Source organism: Triticum urartu, chromosome 2 (genome assembly GCF_003073215.2).
Source record: "Triticum urartu cultivar G1812 chromosome 2, Tu2.1, whole genome shotgun sequence".
In the NCBI taxonomy this organism is placed as follows: Eukaryota; Viridiplantae; Streptophyta; class Magnoliopsida; order Poales; family Poaceae; genus Triticum; species Triticum urartu.
The window spans coordinates 599,678,688-599,698,634 of NC_053023.1; the positions used below are offsets into that span (position 1 = coordinate 599,678,688).

The window sequence follows — 19,947 nt, forward strand, 5'->3', positions numbered from 1 at the left end:
TCCTCAGGAGGCTGGCCCTCCAAGCGCCCTCACGAGGCTGATCCTGCCAGCGGTCCTTGCGAGGGCGGTCGCGCCACTCCTGGCACGGGCCGTGGTCATCCCAGCGCCCTCCACTTCTGCCTCCTCCACGGTCGTAGCCACGGTCGTTACGCTCAGGGCGTCGTCCGAAGCGCCCATCGCGGATGGCCCTGAGCTCCTGACAGTCGTTGGTGTTGTGGCTGTGTACGTTGTGGAAGGCGCAGAACGGGCGGTTGGCCTTGGATGACTCTGGGTGGTCGCAGCTGCGCTTCATCTCTGGCTCCGCCACGAGCATGGCAGTCCCCTTGCGCTTCACGTCCTTGGTATTTTCCTTCTTGTCTTCTGGGTCGGTAGCTGGAAGCTCGAGGAGGGAAAGGCGTCTCTCCTCAATTCTCGCGCACTTGGTCGCCATATTGAACATCTCCAGAGCCGTGCACAGGTCCTCGTGTACGGTGAGCTCCTCCTTCATCTTGACATCACGGACGCCATCAGAGAATGCCGAGATGATGGCCTCGTCCGTTACCTTGGGGATCTTGAGGCGAACGCTGTTGAAACGTTGGATGTACTTCTGCAGCGTTTCCCCTGGCTGCTGCTTGATGCGCCGCAGGTCATCGGCGGCAGGTGGGTGGTCGCGAGTGCCTTGGAAGTTGGTGACGATACGCTCGCGCATCTCGTCCCAGGAGGAGATCGATCCCGCGGGCAGGTTCAGGAGCCACGAGCGCGCGCCATCTTTGAAAGCCATGGGAAACCAGTTCGCCATGACCTTCTCGTCGCCGTTGGCCGCCTCGATGCTCAGCTCGTAGAACTGCAGGAACTCAGCAGGGTCGGGGGTGCCGTCGTAGCATGGAGGCAGATCGGGCTTGAATTTGTTGGGCCAGACAATGCTGTGCAGCTCAGGGGTGAAGGCTCGACAGCCCACGGTGGTGACTGGAACCCACCATGGAGGTGGAGCCTGGTCTTGGTATCCACGCGCCGCCGCTGCCGGCGGCGCGTGGTCTTGACGCGGTGGTGCTGGGAGCGCAGGAGCACCTTCTCGCGGCCGCGGGATTTCCTGGCAGCTTCCTTCTTCACGCGCGGGTGCCCTACGCGGTGGGTCGTGCCGCGGGGCCGTGCGCCTTGGTGCGAGGGTGACGTCTTGATGTGGTGGTGGTGGAGGTGCTCCATGGGCTACGTCGCCCGCTACAGGAGGCGGACGAGGCAGCGAAAGGGGCGGTGCAGGGGAGCCCCCAGTGGCGCTGACGAGCTCGACGATGCGGTCCAGCCAATCCTCGGAGAGGTCGTCGACCGGGCGGTAGCGCAGGAGCGTGGGACGACGAGCCGGCCAGAGTCAACGACGGGGTGGCGATGCGTCTGTCTCTCCGCATGGAGCGGTGCATCGACGAAGCTTGCTGCTCGTTCTTCGCCGGACCGGTGGCGGCGTTGACTGCGGGTGATGGAGAGTGACGGGGAGGCCCGCCGACGGGCGCCGTCTGGGCGACGCGAGCATTGAGAGCGGCTCGGCGCTCAGCGCGGGCTCGACGAGCGTCAGCCATGGAAGCGGTGGAGCAGTGGGGTGTCGATCGATGGAAGAGAGGTTTCAGCGCGCCCCTACCTAGCGCGCCAAATGTCGGATTATGGGTTCCGGCTAACCCTTGAGAGGTTCAAATTTTGGGGTGCTCACGAAGAACACTCTCTTCCCGACTCGCTCGCTCAACGATTTCACGGCCTAACTCGACGAACCCAAAGAACAAGAGACACGGGGGGTTTATGCTGGTTCGGGACACCTTGCGGTGTAATACCCTACTTCAGTTTGTGGGTGGATTGCCTCGAGGGGCTGAGGGGTGTCGATCGATGGAAGAGAGGTTTCAGCGCGCCCCTACCTAGCGCGCCAAATGTCGGATTATGGGTTCCGGCTAACCCTTGAGAGGTTCAAATTCTGGGGTGCTCACGAAGAACACTCTCTTCCCGACTCGCTCGCTCAACGATTTCACGGCCTAACTCGACGAACCCAAAGAACAAGAGACACGGGGGGTTTATGCTGGTTCGGGACACCTTGCGGTGTAATACCCTACTTCAGTTTGTGGGTGGATTGCCTCGAGGGGCTGAGGATGAACTAGTACAGTGGATGAGCAGCCTCAGGAGGTGAGGTGTTCTTGAGCTCGATGAGCTGTGGTTGAGCGGGTAACCTGAATGATCCGTCCCTTCTATGGTGGTGGGTAAGTCCTATTTATAGTGGCCTACGGTGGTGGTACGCGGTGAGCGTGGATCGAACACGCGACCTTCAGATCTTCAGTCTGACGCTATCCCAACTGAGCTATCCCTGCTTGATGCAACCTACGCCTGAAAAGCGTAAATATACCGGTATTCTGCTCCTAAGTAGAGGCATACGCGTTGACTGTTCTAAGTAGTCCTGTCTCCTTCGTCACTCAGGCCGTCAGGCGGCAAGTGGATGTGTACGATAGCAGCGCGCTCTCCGTTAATTTCACCTCCCATCGGCAAGTCCCGCAGCAGGCACACAACAAAGAAAAAAAAAACAGTGCACGAAAGCAACAGATGTTGCGGATCTTCCCCCGGACCCAGCGAGAAGCTGGCAGTGGCATGTGGTTTTGCAAGGAGTGTACGTACAACACCAAGTCACCAGCCCCAGTCCATCCAAAAATAAAAACACCGGTAAGACTCTAACATGCCGATTCAAATGGACGATGATTTTGTCACTTTTTATCTGTTTGAGTCGACCGCCCGCTCGATATTCGTTCTGTTTATAATTTGGGTTAGCAATGCGTCTAACGCGCCGACCTATATTTACCCGCGTGACCAGCCTGCCGCCGGTTTTGAACAAATATACACACATTTTGCATAGTTTCACAAGCAAACAAAAATAACATAGTTTCACAACCAAATAAATTTAACATAGTTTTACAAGTCAAATAAAAATTAAATTGTCTCAAATACATTTTAAAAAAGATACATCTATTGGTTGCCAACATGAGTCCATATATACTCAACCAAATCATTTTGCAGCTGCATGTGAGTTTTCTAGTCACGCATTTCATGATGAATTTGGATGAACTGCGCAACATTGCGGCTCCTCCTCCGTGCTCAGGTACAAGCCGCACAACACTCTCACCTTAAAACTGAAACCCTTGATTGTAAATACATTCCGAGCGTTCATCCTCTATGGTCATATTGTGCATGCTCACACAAGCAGTCATCACCTTCCACAACTTTTTGGTGCTCCAATTTATAACAGGATACTGAACGATTCCCCGTGGAGATTGCAGAACACCAAAGGCACGCTCGAGAACCTTTCTAGCACTCTCTTGCTTTTGGGAAAATCCTCTTCTCTCCGACAGAGTCAGGGATTGTCTTCACAATAGTGGTCCACTGATGATAGATATCGTCACCTAGGTAGTATCATTTGTTGTAGTTGTGGCCGTTGATGGTAACACTCACTGGCGGGCTGTTTCCTTCGGCAAGCCTTGCAAACACCGGCGAGCGTTGAAGCACGTTGATATCATGTGCGATCCGGCCATGCTGAAGAAAGAGTGCCAGATCCAGAGATCTTGTGAGGCCACTGTCTCAAGTATGATAGTGCATGCCCTGACATGGCCCTTATACTGCCCTTGCCAAGCAGAAGGGCGGTTCTTCCACTCCTAGTGCATGCAGTCTATACTACCAAGCATCCCTGTGAAGCCCCTGCTAGCATTCATCGTCAACAAGCGGGCTGTATCTTGAGCAGTCGTCTCTCTCAAGTACTCAGGGCCAAACACGGCAATCACAGCTTTGCAGAACCTGTACATGGACTCTGGGGATGCAGACTCGCTCATAAGAACGTACTCATTAATGAGATCACCGGGCATTCCGTATGCAAGCATCCGGATGGCAGCAGTGCATTTCTGATAAGATGAGAAGCCAATCTTTCCAAGGGCATCCTCTTTGCACTCGAAATAATTATCGTATCCGACCACCCCTCTCTAATATGGTTGAAAAGATGCCTAGCCATACGGAAACACCGATGGAATTTCTGATGTTTGAACAACATGTTGGTTAATTATGCCAAAGTAGTCTTTTCAAAGAAGGAAATGGCCGCTCTCTCGGTTGCGATTCAGTGCCGGAATATGGCCCAGGATCGAGCCTCGGAACAACCGGCGCTGCCTATTAAGGTGGTCATGGACTAACACGGCAGCCAACATCTCCTCCTCATCATCGAACGAGGAATCATCGGAGTCGCATAGGAAATTATGGAAAAAGAACTCGGCGGCGGAGTCCATTTTTGTACCTTGAGGCAAACTATCGAACAACTTGTGGGCATCGACGAAGAAGCTGGCCGGCGAAGAGATGCGCGCCTCCCCTGAACTAGGTGGCTGGCCTGGCGGCGTGGGACGAGCATGCCGGCGTCAAGACAGCGGGCGGTGTCGGACGAAGGAGCTGGTCGGGGGCGGGGAGGCGGCTTTTCCTGCTCACGGCGACGTCGGACTGGGAGGGGGTGGGAGGCTGTGGTGGCCTGATGGTGAGGCGGTGGTGGCGGTGACGTGGGAGGTGGCGGTGATGGAGGAGGTGTGTCGGCACGGGCTGCTGGCAGAGGCACCGTAAATGGGTGGCAGTGGCGACGGGGCGGGGCGGGTGAGGACTTGTTGATATGGGTGGAAGAGGATAGCCAATGTGCCACCGACTAGCGGGCTAAGGAGAGGAATAGGCGCGTGTCCGCGCCGACGCAAATCAGACTCAAAATTGGATCGGAAATGGATCGGCAGTCGGACAAAAGCAGACACATGTCCGTTTGGATCGGTGCATTGAGCCGGTTTTTTAGTCCATGCCGACCCAAATAAGCACGCGCAGACAAAATGTATCGGCGTGTTGGAGTTGCTCTAAGTCACCGGGCATATCCATTCAGTCCAGAGACCTCAGATCAGCCTATCAGAGCACGCAGCTGGCCACCACCAACCAGCCCGGACGCCAAGGACAGGCAGGTTGGTGTAACCGGCCGTCACGGTCACAGTCACAGCCTCACCGAGCATAGCATGCTTCTTGAGTCGCAGCAAAAATATGCTCCGCGTCGCAATGCTGGATGCACCGCTGTATTCTGTAACGTGGAGCACTATTTTCTTTTTCTTTTTCTAAAATTTACGTGAAGCATTTAATACTACTCCCTCCGTTTCGAATTACTTGTCGTAGATATGGATGTATCTAGATATATTTTAATTCTAGATACATCTATTTCTTCGACGAGTAATTTGGAACAGAGGGTATCTGCGAGCATGGCAACGTAAACCGTTGGGGGTGCAGACAGAGTGCAGAGATCTGCATTCCGTCAGGTGAGGTAGGGCAGCTCTCTTTCAGCCAAATGGCCTACAGCTTGGCACCAATAATGGCCGGAGAAAACAGCCCGAGCCTTTCATCAGGGCAAAGTGGCAGAGGCCGTTAGCAGAGCAGCGGCGGCAGCGGCAGCTTTTGCCCCGGCAGCAGCAGTATCGCAGAGATAAAAGCGAACCCACGATTAAAGTAAATCTGCTAAACATCAATCTAGATCATTGTCTCGCAGCAAAGCGCAGCCCTGCCATGTAGTAGTACTACGTAGTGTGATGGCCGTGCGCCAAATGGGTCATCTCGTTCCATCATTGCTCGACAGTTACCGCAGATGCCAGACACACCACACCAGATAGATAGAGAGCCTTTGCATCGGCAAAACGATTCCTACAGATAGAGGGAGAGGCTTCCATTGAAGCAAAACAACAATCGAGTGGTACAAGAGTGGCACTGTGTTAGATAGATCAATCGTCACTCACAGACAGCAGGGAGTGGCAGTGGCGTAATACACTGTAGTAACAACTAGTGACAAGCACAATCACAAATCCGACGAGATGGAGCGGTGGTAAGATCTAGCATAACAGGCTTGTATCTACAGTTGCTACCTTGGAATCTCTGATGCTGCTCAGATTCTCGATTAATTCTTTCTTCCCGGACCAAAAACCACGCAAAAGAAAACACACGGTGCACGCAAAGGAGAAAGGAAGCAAAAGAAAGTACGTAGGGCAAGCCACACAGCAACAAGAACAGCTGACTCCAAGAATTAGCCACGGGCGGTCAGCTAGCGCATGCGATCACGTAGACAGGCGAGCGGCTCCGCGGCGGCGGTCACCGGGACTCCTCCTCTGGCCGCCTGGAGGCGCCGGAGAGCGCGGAGAGCAGGTTCAGGTGGTGGTGGTGCCCCTGCGCCACCGACGACGCGTACGCCTGCGCCTCCAGCGACGGGGAGAGGCCCCAGGGCACGGGCCGGGCCTGCAGCGCCTCCCAGAAGGACGGCGCCGCCTCGTGCTCGTGCTCCTCGCGCGGCCGCTTCCCGAGGAGGGAGACGGCGGCGGTGGAGGGCGCGGAGGAGCAGGAGAAGACGGCCGGGGTGGTGCCGGAGCCGGTGGCGGCCAGGATGGACGGCTCGGCCTGCCGCAGCAGCCACTCCACGGTCTGCCCGTCCGACTTGAGCCCCAGCTCGCGGGTGAGCTGGAACACGCGCGCCGCGCACACGATCGGCATGCGCACGCGCCGCCCGCGCCCGTTCACCTTGCTGTGCCGGTCCTTGGCGCCCTTGGCCGCGCCGGCCTTTCTCGGCGCCGGCGCCGGCACCGCCACCACGGCGTCGTCCGCGGCCTCGGCCGACGAGAAGCCGGGCATTGCCATCGTCTGGGACATGGGCGTGGCCGTCGGCATTGCCATGGGCCGGTAGAGCTGGAAGGTGGCGGCGTCGCGAGATGCCATGGCTAGCTGCTGGTGGCTGAGCTTCCGTTCGGGTGGCGCACAGATGTGTGGGGAGGTGATCTGATGGGGATGGATGGATGGATAGGGCCTTGTCCGCTTGGTCCCTGACCCAGTGGAGTGCAAATTTATAAAGGGGCCTCAGGTTTCACGTTCATTTTCTTTGTATATTCTTTTTATGCGCTCTGATACGTCACAAGTATGTACCACAAAGGCATACACATTTCAGAGGGTAGATGTCAGAAAAATGCACGTATGAAGCTGCTTTACATTGACTCTGCATGAGGAAAATACACAGACTTTGACTTTGTCGAAATTGCACATATGAAGTTGATTCACATGATGAAAAATAATTTAAAAGCAATTGTGACGAAAATTATGAGTGAGTCCAACTTGAACATGAGGTTTTTTGCGGGTTTGAAGATGAGGTTTTCAGCTTTTGGGGAGCTCCATATGCAATTATTGGGAAGTACGTAAACAGATGGAGGTATCTGAAGTTCTGACCCTGAAAACCTGAATGTAGCACTTGGCTCAAGAAGTCTGCAGTGCAGTGGAGAGGACAGGAGCACTGCAGCCGTGCAGGAACAGGCATGGAGCACTGCAGCAGGAGCGCTGTGCAGACAGCACTGTGCACTGTAGGCATTGGGGGGCAGGCCACATGGGGTCTTCGTCCGGTAGCTCTCGCCTCTACGGACGGCTCTATTATCTATCTCACCTTGCTCAAGCCTCTGTAACATTGATCTGCATAGAGAGAGCTTTCGAGGTTTGCAAATTTTTTGTGGTGTCGCATTGCATTCCATTGGCTTCCGGTAGGCCCTCTGAAATGCTGAAATCATGAAATGTCATTTGTCATGCCTAGCTCATGCAAAGCGTCCGTATGCAAAGAAAGGGGGAAAAAAAGACTTGCATAGTTGCATGGATGCTATTCCCCTGGAAATGGCGATAGCCTGATGGAGACCCAGCTACGGATCAGGTCATTTTCAGCCGATATTCAGCGAGACTGATAAACAGATTTGTACGAGTCATTTTCAAACAAAAGGCCAGGTTACGGGTGCAGCAGATGGTGCGATGCAGACGGACGGCGATTGTCCATGAAGCGCTGAGAGTGGTAGCAACGATCCATGTAGTAGTTGGATTGCGGGGCGCTGCTCGCCTACATGTGTGGTGGAGCGGCGGCTGCGCAACCGGATCATCGGGGGGATTGACGGCTCGCCAGACGCGACATGTTGCTGTTGCGCCCAGCCTGGACCACATTGGTTGTTCAGGGTCATGATTGCGCTACAGCCCTCTTTCCTCTTCCTTGTGCAGCGTACATCGCCGCTCCAGTCGGCAGTTGGGCGCCCGTTCCTTTTATTCCGATGACCTACCAGATGTACGAGCGGCATGGAGAATGATTGGGACCATAAACCCTGGGCGCTCAATCCCATGTGCATTCAGTGTACCTTCTTTGTAGCTGAAGCAATTCATAATGTTTATTACTTCCAATAACCTCGCGTATTGAAGGAAGAACCACTGTACCTCAGCAAATAGATGGGATATCCATCCACATGATCTATTTTGGCAACCACGCTAGAGAAGCAGAGACCGGACAAGCAATTCTAGCTTCAGATCCGACTAATTCGGAAGAAATTTTGTTGACATGTGCAAACATTACCCACCCTTTCTAATCAACCAAGTTACACCATTGATACATACTGTTTGCAGTATCTGCAGTCTGTACACAAAAGCCAAGAAGACCAAGAGAGCAAACGATTTATGTACAGGTACAGCCAACGGACATGCAAATTTACATTTCACATGTTTGCTGGCACGGCCGAAATAATCCAGCTAAGAAAGAAAAAGACATCTTGCTTGATGACTTCCTTGATCATTGAGAAGTGTGCGCTTCATCGTTTCCATCATCAAGCAATGGCCTGAGGTTTGATCTCTCAGTGGCAGGAACATCATGCTCGCTCTGCTCATTCGAACGATCAACGCTGCGGAAAAATATGGCTGCAAAGGGAGAACATGTCTCAGCTTCAGTCAACTATCACAAGCACGCACTAAAATGCATTACTTATAGTGGTCAGCTGGCACAAAATGCATTGTTCATATGATTAAGTAATACTAGTAGTGAACAAACAATGCAAGTTGATTATTTCTAGACATCCCAACTCTTCCTGTACCCTTAAATCTCCAAAATACTCTCCTTAATGAATGCATTTGCTCCTACAGGTTTCCTCAAAACTATTTTCCCCAAACCACATGACCTGCTCGTAGTTGATGACTGGATTTCTCCTATTATAATTATTCTCTATTGCTTGGAACAGCTAACTAGGCTAAACAATTTGCGACCAAAGGGGAACACAAGAAATGCTTTAGACCCTTCAAGTAGGTAACTTTGTTAGGCTCATGCAAATAAAATGAATCTCATTCTCCAAGCACGTATTCAAAGTACACACTAAAGGCCTGTTCGGATTCCCTCCCGTCCACAACTCCGCTCCCGGAGCTGGTGGAGCAGCAGTTCAAAATCGCGGAGTGGGGAAGGAGGTGCTCCACAGATCCTGAGATTTCATGGAGTGGGAGGATTGCCGAACAGCCCCTAAGGCATGGTAGTGATTTGGCTTGGTTTCAAATCATGCGTGCATATGACTTCTAAACATGAGGTTGAAACAGTTGCTCCTAGAGTGGCAAGCATTATGTAGTCCTTTTAATCACAGTGAAAACATAAGATACTGCCCAGACATTATATGGAGTTATATAATTTATACTATACTAAGAGAACATACCGGTAAACCAAAATCCAAACGCAATAAAGAGGACGGATGTCAATAAAAGCGCAGTTGATCTCCAGTTATGGAGATAGTCCTGCATCAAAGTTCCAACAGTAAAAACACAATGTAAGACTCAACGATTCAACAATACTGAAAAGTATAACCATCCAAGTGGTGCTGGATGCAGCTAAAATGTAAGGCCTATAATACATCAACATCTGCTAGGGCAATAATAGAGTAATTGAGGGGCATAGAAATATTGGGATCTAAAATAATGTGTTGACATATAAAAATCCATTATGACAATCATTGAGACATCAACCTAACAAACAAGGGTAATCTCATTTACACAAAAAGAACGGACCTGGTTACGTACAGAGAACATGAGCAATTAAGTTGCTAAGCAAGTAATTCTTTGCCTATGATCCATTGGAAACAAGCACAAAGGACAAGTACCTGAAGAGCCCCAACAATGGGTGAAGAAGGCACATCACCGAATATATGTATCGAAACAGTAGACATAGCCATTGATAATGGCCGCAAACTTGGTTTCACACAATGAAGGCATATGTAGTTTACTGGAGCCTGCAAGTACAAAGGATAAGTATATGTGCAGAATTTAACTAGGCATATGAGTACATTTACCATATATTGAAATGCTTATCAGCATGGCAAGTACATAAAAAGTAAGCAACTTGTTTAAAAACGATGTCCGTTTTACATCCAATACCCATACAGCAACTCGAGTAACTTCTAATGTGAAGATTCTCAGAAGTGGTAACCAAGATAAACATAATGAAGTAAGAGTAGTGTTTCTTTGTGTTCCTAAATGAGCAACAATAGTTTCAGAGCTCAGTTACGTAATAGGAGTAAGAATCTAAAGTGATGTGAAAATAGTTAAGCAAAGGAAATATTTACCTGAGTTGCAAAAACCAATAGCTCCCCCACTGAAAAGAAGGGTATGAATCCATAAAGGCTCTTGAAACAAAAGGCACTGAAACAAAATATTGCCCCGAGGAAAGTTGCGCCAGAAAGAAGCTACAAGAAAAGAAATCATGTCAACGGAAGTAAGAATTACATAATTACAAAGCTATACAGTAGTAAGCAGCATATACAGATTCCTTTAGCTTCATTGCTCCAGCCTCCAGACTTATATGACTGGAAGGTACTACTCAGTAGACATAAGTAGTTAAGTACAACACATCCATGTTAAACATCATGCTGGCTGGTATATAAGAAGGAAAATGGCCATGCCTACTTAATGGTCCAGTGCCATTCTGCTAAAGAACAAATAAGGCAACAGGCAATGATAAGAACAAATCCTAGGAACATGCTCAAAAAGAACGACACATTAACTACTGATTGCATGTCGTCTGCAAAAGAAGGAACAAAAGCCTAGAATCAGTAATTAAAAACTAGCGTAAAATCATCAACTTAAGATGTTGGTAGATATTCGTGCTAATAGAATAACCACCTATCAAGCTATTTGAAAACATACCTTACAATTGGACTAAAAGGCTGGGTTGTTTCTTTGAAAATACAAGTTAGAAGGTAAATAATGCAAATATTACGGACGCGAATTTTTGGGACATGGTGCCACGCGAGGATGTAATCTAGGCAGTCCATGCATGCTATGTGATTAGCACTTTATATAGCGATTAAATGAATACGCCAACACTATGCTAGGTTAATTCAGCAAATACATGTATATGGGCTGGTGGTTGGGCATCTTAAATGAAGCCGATACATACTTGAGAGATCAATGTGAAGTGTTGCGCTAGTGGTTTCCCTGTACACCTTGAATGTTGGTAATTAAACCGTGTGGGGTTAACGACTCATTTTTTCTTCTTTGGTCAACCGTTGTTCATACTAGGTGTTTTTTTAAGTTCTTCATATATTGTACTTGTTGGGATTGTAATAATGCCTCCCTAGTGGAGATGGTAGGGTTCGGCATATATATGATGTTTTCATTTTTCAAACGTCATATACATGATGTTAGGGGCCTAAGACAATTTAGTTAGTAGTCTTATTGAGGAGGAGATTTAACCTTACTTGAAATAAAAAATGTTAACACAAACATCTATATATGCCAAGCTTTAAAAATTGGATTGCAAGAAACTAGTATTACATTTAGGGGCAGCTGGGTTGTGGTCTTTATTACTATACTAAAGGTACTTGATAATTATGCAAATAATACTAGCAAATTAACATGAACGTGAGTAAATCTGCTAGGGTGGGTTGTGATAATGAGCCATTATCAACATCATTATGGTGGGATCAATGGCAAACGGGATGTAGGCCAGACATCATCATTGCTGCCGAAAGGCCAGCATACATCTAGTCACTGACATATTAATTTGGATTATTTTCACAACTGCCACTCCTGTCCATCTCCTATGCCCCCACACATTAGGTGCTCCCATGATACAATTCTTCAAAAAACATATTTAGCTGTTTCAACAAATTCTGAAAATAATTATGAGTGTTCAAAAGATATATGTTGACAACCTGTAAAAAGTTCAACTCAAAAATTCGAAATACACATGGGGAAACAAAAAGGACAAATCAGAATGTAAATAATGTCATTCTGGCTTTTGTCCTTTTGTGGCACTATTCATACTGAATTTGTCTTTTTTGTTTCTCCATGTGTGTTTCGAATTTTGATTTGAACTTTTTACAGATTGTAGACACATGCCTTTTGAACACTCACAAATTTTGTCGGAATTTTGTGAAACATTTAAACATGTTTTTGAAAAATGGTAGCATGATAGCATGTAATGTGTGGTAGCATCTAAAATTTTTCCCTCTTGCCTGAAGCTGGTAGCACATAAATGGACAGTAACTCAATGCGTACTGATCTGCACAAAGCGGCAGGGAGCGTGTTGTAGTTGCCCATTCAGCCTGACAAAAACTTAATGCGCTCAGAGCGAATAGGAAAAACTATACTCCCTGGATACGGTGACAAGATATTAGTATACGCGCTTTGTGTATTAAAACTGCACGAATCATGAGGGAGCTGACCGGCAGGATTACATCCTCGCGTGGCACCGCGTTCACTCGTGATTTATCGAAATATTACATGTAAATTTTTCTCTTACCTTGAAAGCATTAGAAATTGTAGAGTCCATCTTGTCAAGGATGAAACCCCCTGCAAGGGTTCCAACTATTCCACACACTATTGTTATTCCGCCAAACATTAGATCTGCACTGGCCTGGTATGAAAAGTTCAGCATGAAAGGTTATCCAGTGAAATGGCAATATATTGAAGTATGATAATATAAATATCATGCTAGGACTAAGATACACTAAACCAGAAGACCTGGGCTTTCATACAGATAACTAAATTAAAATCAATGCTCAAATAATCGCATGCCCTATACATCGGAAAAACAGACTACAAGGAATTACCATGTGGTAGATATCCTGACCAGCCTTGGGGCCCCAATATGAATAGGCACCAATGACAGCGTTGTAAAAGATGTAACCTGGAATCGCACAATTAAATTTACCCCGGTTACAAACAGAAGACTATACCCCGCAAAAAAGAGTTGCAAATGAAATGTATTTCAGAAGTAGTATCAATCAAACTTCAAATTTGGGTGTGAAAGACACGTGTTACTAACTACAAGGATCCATTGGAAGTAATGTACCGCGAGAGAACCTTACTGCCCTAATTTTGAATGCTGAATGAAGAATCTATAGCCACAGCAAGACTTTGTTTAGAAAAGATGTTTTTTACTTCCCAAAAGTAGTTGCTAGCTTGGCTATTTACTCTTAAGACTTGGCTATTTACTCCTATGGGTTAACAGTAACATTTTATGCTGAATCTGCCACAAAAGTTGAACCAATTGGGCTTAACTTGAGTTAGAAAACAACAATGGATCAGAGTACATGTTGTTTCAACTATATTTAAATGCACACTATATATGGAAGATCTTCTTGTCTAACATTAAGGATGAAGTATAATGCATTGAACACAACTGAGTTTAGCATTTAAAAAGCTCATGTTCAGTATAAAGGGGAAGTATCTAACATAATAGAGTTAAAACGATTGCATAACATGTGAAAGAAAATCTGACCAGCCACATTGAAAACATAGACTTTCTCTTGTAGCAATTCTTTCATATCTACCCCAAAATGATGGATTTCAATCATAACTTTCTTCCCGAAACTGGAGCTGCATGATGAAAATGTGAATATTCAAACGATTTTGTATATTACGTTAATGAAAGTAAGCTACTAAGTATTCTATTTGCAATAGGCACATAAGACAAGTAACTACAATATTGACTTTTACCTAGATCATCAACAAGGAAAAGGGCTGTATATTCCGATAAAAAAAGAAAGAAATAGCACTGTATGAAGATATAAAATTAAGGCACTGATCTAAAGTTCTAATCTAGCAAAAGAGAAAACACAAAGGAGGTGCTTACAGGGAAGACTTTTCTGCAAGGCCCTCAACTACAGCAGGCACACCCTGCTTTATTCCGTTATTATCTGGAAATAGTTGGAAGAAAAATGAGCAATTGAACAAGGTGGTGTTTACTGGCGCTTGAGCTTCTGTGAAGTTACACACCCCAGCAGCCAGGAGGAGGCAAATTATATTCAGTATGATGTTGTATCCAGAAATGTCAATGAAAGTAGCCTTTGATGAACAAGCCCTAAGCAAATGAACAAGGTCATCTAGGATACATGATTGCAAGTTAGTTACTACTCCCTCCGTCCCATAATATGAGAGCGTTTTTTACACTAGTGCAGTGTCAAAAACACTCTTATATTATGGGACTATTTTCTTCCCTAAAACAAAGTTCGCTGCTTTTGTGCATTTCAAATACAAGGGGACATCGAAACAATCGAGAAGGCTAAGCAAATCATCAGTTCTGCCCTTAGGTTGTTTTCCTATTGAAAATGCTTAAGATCCTAGGATCATAGAATGTCAGGCATATTACCACGGTTCGACTCATCACAGAAGTAGTAGCCCTGTAACTCAAAAATTTAGCATAACATGCATGGAGATAGAAGTCAAGAGAAGGAATTTAATTAGGAAGATGTTTTCTGAAGTGCTTTTCACTCATGTACTGTAAGCAAATCAGTGTAGAGAAACAGTGAGTTCTTCTAATAACTGAATGAAGCAAATTACGATTTTAACCTTTGAAGGGAATATTCAAGCATTTTTTTAAGGCAAGGATGGTGTGACAACGTCAAACTAAGTAAAGAGAGAAGGGATGTACTTGTCTCATCTTGAAGCTCCGGACTGAGCATTTGACCATACTCTTTTGTCTTTTTGTTGTGAGTAAATCCTGGTAAACAAGTCACCACCCCAAAAGAAAGAGAAAACAAATGGAAGAAAGTCAGAGTGCCAGAATACCAAAATAGAAATTAGTAGTGCTGTCTACACTGGTAATAAGCAAAATAATACATAATACAAAGCCACACCTTTGAGCTCTAGTGGCTTTATCACAAAGCCCAGAATGACAAAGGGAAGCATCAAAATTGACTCTCCCCAGAAAGCAGCACGCCAGTGCAGATGACCCCCAACCTGATGAGATGCAACATAATTTTGAACAATACAAGGTCAAGTTACACTGGTAATGCACCTGTTACTCAACCCGTATAATTTGAGGCAAAACCAAGAAGCAAGAAAGAAGTGTAGCATAAGACTTACCAACCCACCATAAACATAACCCAGTGCTATCCCAGTGGGTATACACATGTAGAACATAGCAAGCCATGCAGTTTTCTGGTAACATAATTAGCAGCAATGTTAGTTTTTGATTAAAATAATACAAAAGGAAGAAACAGTACTATGTAAACAAAACCTCCTAAGCAAACATAAAACTACATAACATCATGATCCATGGATGTATGAGTTAATCAAGGAGCAATTTATTCACCTGATTTAACAACTAGAAGCAATTGGTGAAGAATTTTTTTAACCTAAGCTACTCAGCTCAATACAGCAATGAGTGATGAGGACAGCATTTTTACTCCCGCATGAACAGTAAATTCGAAGAAAAAGTAAAATAACGGATTTTTTTGGCACTTTAGTGTTCTAGGTGTGTGCACAATTTCGTGAACAAATGGCATTCGTGGTGCTCTGGACCAAAAGGAAAAAACAATCAGTGCTCCAAAATGTCTGTTTCTTTGGAGCACCATTTTTTCTTTTTTTTTTGTCCAGAGCACCATCGATGACATTTCTTCACGAAATTTTGCACACACCTAGAATACTCGAGCATCTTTGGTGCCAAACAAATTCAGATTTTTTTTCTATTTTAAAAAAATGTTCATGCGGGAGTATATGAACTCGGGCTCCCAAAGCAATTACCGGCTGAGTAATCCATTACAATCCTGGATTACATGGTCTTTATGTACTGTATTGATTAACATATTTTGAATGCCCTGCAGAATTTTGCCTCAGTGACATGCGTTTGACAATTTGTTCCTTCTAGTGACATATAATGATTCGGAGTAAGATCATTCATATCCTTGACACGTCATAAACATGACACATGTGCAAAGATGTAGATTATTTCCAGAAGAATGTTGCTTCATGATAGGACTTGGGTATAGAAATAAATCCAAGCAAACACAAGATATGTTGACATATAGTACACAGAAATCAGTCTTAAGAAATCTAAAGGCATCACAAGATTAACAGGACCTGTGCTGCTGGTGCATTGTCATCAATGAAAGGAGCTGCGAGACTTATAAACGAAGCTTCACCAACACCAACTAACCTAATTAACATGTTGTAGAATAGATCACATGATTAGGAGAGTTTTATTAAAAAATTACACAGATCTGAAACATTAACATTTAGAAAGTACTTACATGCGACATACAGTAATTGACCAGAAATCAAACGCGCACCCACAGCCAGCTGTTGCAATAGTCCAGACTAACAATCCGACGCCAATAAGCCTGAAAGGATTGTGTCTGCAAGGAGGGGAAAAAATCTATCACATGCAAAAAAAAAAAAACAGCACCCTTAAAGGCTTGCATCGAACCTATTAAAACAATGTTAATCTGTAGTGTGTATTGTTGTTTGAAGAATAGTTTTCCATTTGTAATATCTTTTTCCTACTGCAATGAGCAATATATAGAAATAAAGGTATAGTACATTAAAAGAGGACCATAGGATACTAACATTTTTGCCAATGACGCAAATATCGGGGAAGCCACCAACAACCCTACCATAAATGCCGAGGACAACACGCCATCTTCAAAATTGCTCAGATTAAAATCACCCCTGTAGAGAACATGGCATGAGATAGAGAAAGAAGAAGAAACTTATGTGTGGAAAAGAAGACATGAAGTGTGTACAATGGCATTGTACGGCAATTTAATTTGGAGAAGGGGTGCAGCACAGCTTGGTAGCACGTTTGTTTTGGGTACAAAACGTCACAGGTTCAAATCCTGTCATCCCTACCTATTACTTCTTTCTTCTTTATGGGGACTAGTGATGAGATCAATTAAAGTAAAGTAAAATGGGTATAACGAAGGCCAATCAGGAATAAACAAAAGATATGATGATAAAATTAAGATGGCCAACATGATTAACGGAAAAATACTATTAGAGTGAAGACATGCAGGAAAACAAATAGAAGAGAAGATTAAAAAAAAGAATTTGCATACAAATTTAATGTGTATATAACGACTTGCAATTTGCAACGAATTAAATTATATGAGCGTTTCTCCTGAACTATAGTAGCCAAGACATGCAAAAAGTGTATTGAGTTCAAAAGAGATGTCACATTTTGTAGAAAAGTTTCTGGTGGGACTTACTGAATTCCAGAACCTGATGAGCATGTGCCACCAGAACAACTGCCACGGCTGCCATTGACACCATTACTTGCTATTACTCCCCGGTCAACATAATTTAGCATGTTGATTATGCAGAACATCACAAGTAATCTGCAACCATAATAAGTAATTAATCAACCACTGCATAATGGACTCCTTACAATGAGAACACACAAACCTGACAGAGTATGTCATGCTAATTTAATCTGTATAAATTACAGCTTCTGACATGAAATTATTGACTAAATTCAGATAATGGCAATGCCCAGGGGGATACTGAGCACACATGCACTAAACTGCTACTGCAGTCTGCATAAACAACAAGTTTTGAACTCAAGACCCACACACAACGTGGAATTATTGACATTGCATCACCATGTCCTCCAATTCCTCAAAATGTCACACTGAAGAGGCCCAAAACTTGGAAAAAAATCGGAACCACGGTGAGCACATAATATACTAACAAGATGAGCTGTGCCAAACAAGAGGAGAACAACCAAATCACCACTCCATCTTGTCGAAATTGAGAACAAATCTACTATGCAATTTGCAATGCATATCAAAAGAGTATAGAGACTATCTCGCCAGAAAAAAAGGCTTGGGCCACCGTTACCAAATAACGCCCACGCGCGCACAAACGGTTTTAAGACCACTACAAACGGGAACAAACTGCATCACGCCAACGCCAAACTAGTACTACAAGACGCAGGTCCACGCCACTAAAGCAAGCCAACATAGAGAAACGGACAAGTACTAAAACCAGAAGTCACGAAAGGAACAAGCAGAGATTCAAGAGAAATTTCGATTAAGGAGATGGAACCATACAGCACATATCACTGATGATTGTTAGTAGTATGAGCAATGATTTGTTATCAAGCGTAAAAAAACTGGCCAAATCTCCTAGCGCGCATCTGACCTCAACCTGGCATCGCTGAAGGCTCGCAGCTCAAATCAACGCAATGGCAGCTCAATTGAAGCTCGCGAGAACCCAGAATTTTCAAACCAAACAGCCAAATCGCCCCAATTCGATATCAAACCCGTCCCAGAGGTCCGCAGAGGGAAAAACCCGTGCACCCAACAGTTCAAACCTACTACCAAGCCAAAGCTGCCGCTCAATCTCGCTATGCCGGGGGATTAGTGGTAGCAGTAAGCAGTAGTACCTCTTCGGGGTGAACCAGGAGGGCTTCTCGTCGGCCACGCCGCTGGTGCTCGCTTCGGGGCCCGCCTCGACGTCCCGCACCACGGTGACCGCCATGGCCTGCGCCGCCGCCGCCGCCGCCTCCACCTGCTTACCTTCCACCACTAAACTCTCGGCCGGAGCAGCCGCCGAGAGCTCCCGCTTAGCTTCCGCCTCCTCCGGCGCCGGTGGCGTGGAGGCCGGCGCGGAGGCAGCGAGAGGGGGGTCGGAGGCGGAGGGGGCGGGGGGGCCGTCGACGGGGGATCCCACAACCACCACGACCTGGGCGTCGTCCCTTGCGGCTGGGGCTGCGTCGGATCCGCCCATATACTACAAAAAATATATGCGCCCGGAGTTTGACTCGCGATCGGTTTTCGGCCGGGGGGAGAAATCGTGGCCTACCGGGATTCCTTCCCAAATATCTATCCCATGGACGGGATGGGGTTTATAAACAGTCTATCTCGACAGTAGTATTACTCGTGCGAGAACGGGAAACCGGATAATACGGGGCGGGCGGCAGTTGGTTTAACAGTAAAGGCTGGTGGCTGGCGGGCGGATGGATATTCGGTGAAGATGTTTGTGGCGACGACGCAACGTCTGTCGTGGGTTGCTTTGCTGCTGGGTGGTGGGAGATTCTCTCCTCTCCTCCCCTCTCCTCTATCTACTTCCCTGTTCCCCGTGCACCGCGGCTCTCCTTCTTCTTCTTCTTCTTCTTCTTCCCCGGCGCCGTGATCTGGACGCCGGCGTGGTGGTGGTGAGGGGAAAGGGGGCGACAGCCGGTGGTGGAGGGGTGGGGCAGCAGAGCGGCGGGCCGTGGACCTGGCTCATGGACGGACTGGTTTATCTGGACTGACTGACGTTGGTGTCTCCATCCGAGATGCCCTTCAATGCTCGGTCCTGCAAAGTAGCCGTGGTTGGTGACCTACATTTGGGAGATCGCTTTTTTCGCCTGGATATACGACGGACGGACAATTCTTTACTTTGCGCGCTGGTCTCCATCCATCCATCCATCGAATTTTGGTGGAGTCCGTGCGGTGCGTGCAAGACGGCGAGAATCGTTTTCTCCCAGGCGGCTGCAGGCTCTAGGTTTTGACGGTTTTACCCCCCTCCCGTTTTTTTCTTTTTTGCGAGGGTCCCTCCCGTCTTTGTTTCCCGCTGGGCGCCTGCGAGTGAGCACCGTCACGTCAGTGGGTCAATGATGAAGGCCTGCTGCGCTGATCATGCCTCCATGGGCCCGGCTCACAAAGGCATCTCTCCCAATTCACACCCGTGGTGGGGCGCTCCTCTCTCTCGCGAATGCCGCCTTTTCTCCTTCTCCGGGCGTTAGTTTATCCTTGTGCGTGCGATCTTCTTCGTCTTGGACCAGCGACAGGCGGAGATTAGCTGTTGGATCGAGGCGCTCACCCCTGATCCCTGATCATTCGTCCCCTCCACTCCAACGGCGCGCCACCATCTTCTGTTCCACAT

At 46.9% G+C, this 19,947-nt stretch overlaps 2 protein-coding genes and 1 non-coding gene across 3 annotated transcripts; all 3 read right to left on the minus strand.

The window, feature by feature from the left end:
- Positions 1-2,248: 2,248 nt before the first annotated feature.
- TRNAF-GAA lies at positions 2,249-2,321 on the minus strand. Its single transcript has one exon. It is a non-coding gene; the product is annotated as a tRNA-Phe (tRNA).
- Positions 2,322-5,738: 3,417 nt separating this feature from the next.
- Positions 5,739-6,862, minus strand: LOC125533747 (transcription factor TCP7-like). Its single transcript, XM_048697107.1, has one exon. The coding sequence runs from the start codon at positions 6,748-6,750 to the stop codon at positions 6,133-6,135; it is 618 nt and encodes a 205-aa protein (XP_048553064.1). The 5' UTR covers positions 6,751-6,862; the 3' UTR covers positions 5,739-6,132.
- A 1,519-nt stretch (positions 6,863-8,381) lies between these two features.
- Positions 8,382-19,330, minus strand: LOC125539087 (probable sphingolipid transporter spinster homolog 2). The gene is made up of 16 exons (XM_048702457.1): positions 18,464-19,330; positions 17,286-17,414; positions 16,648-16,749; positions 16,332-16,436; positions 16,162-16,237; positions 15,166-15,240; positions 14,937-15,039; positions 14,732-14,800; positions 13,934-13,997; positions 13,580-13,677; positions 12,909-12,985; positions 12,599-12,712; positions 10,419-10,538; positions 9,957-10,085; positions 9,516-9,594; positions 8,382-8,739 (listed from the first exon to the last, which is right to left on the minus strand). The coding sequence occupies exons 1-16, from the start codon at positions 18,805-18,807 to the stop codon at positions 8,615-8,617; spliced, it is 1,809 nt and encodes a 602-aa protein (XP_048558414.1). The 5' UTR covers positions 18,808-19,330; the 3' UTR covers positions 8,382-8,614.
- Between the last annotated feature and the right edge of the window lie 617 nt (positions 19,331-19,947).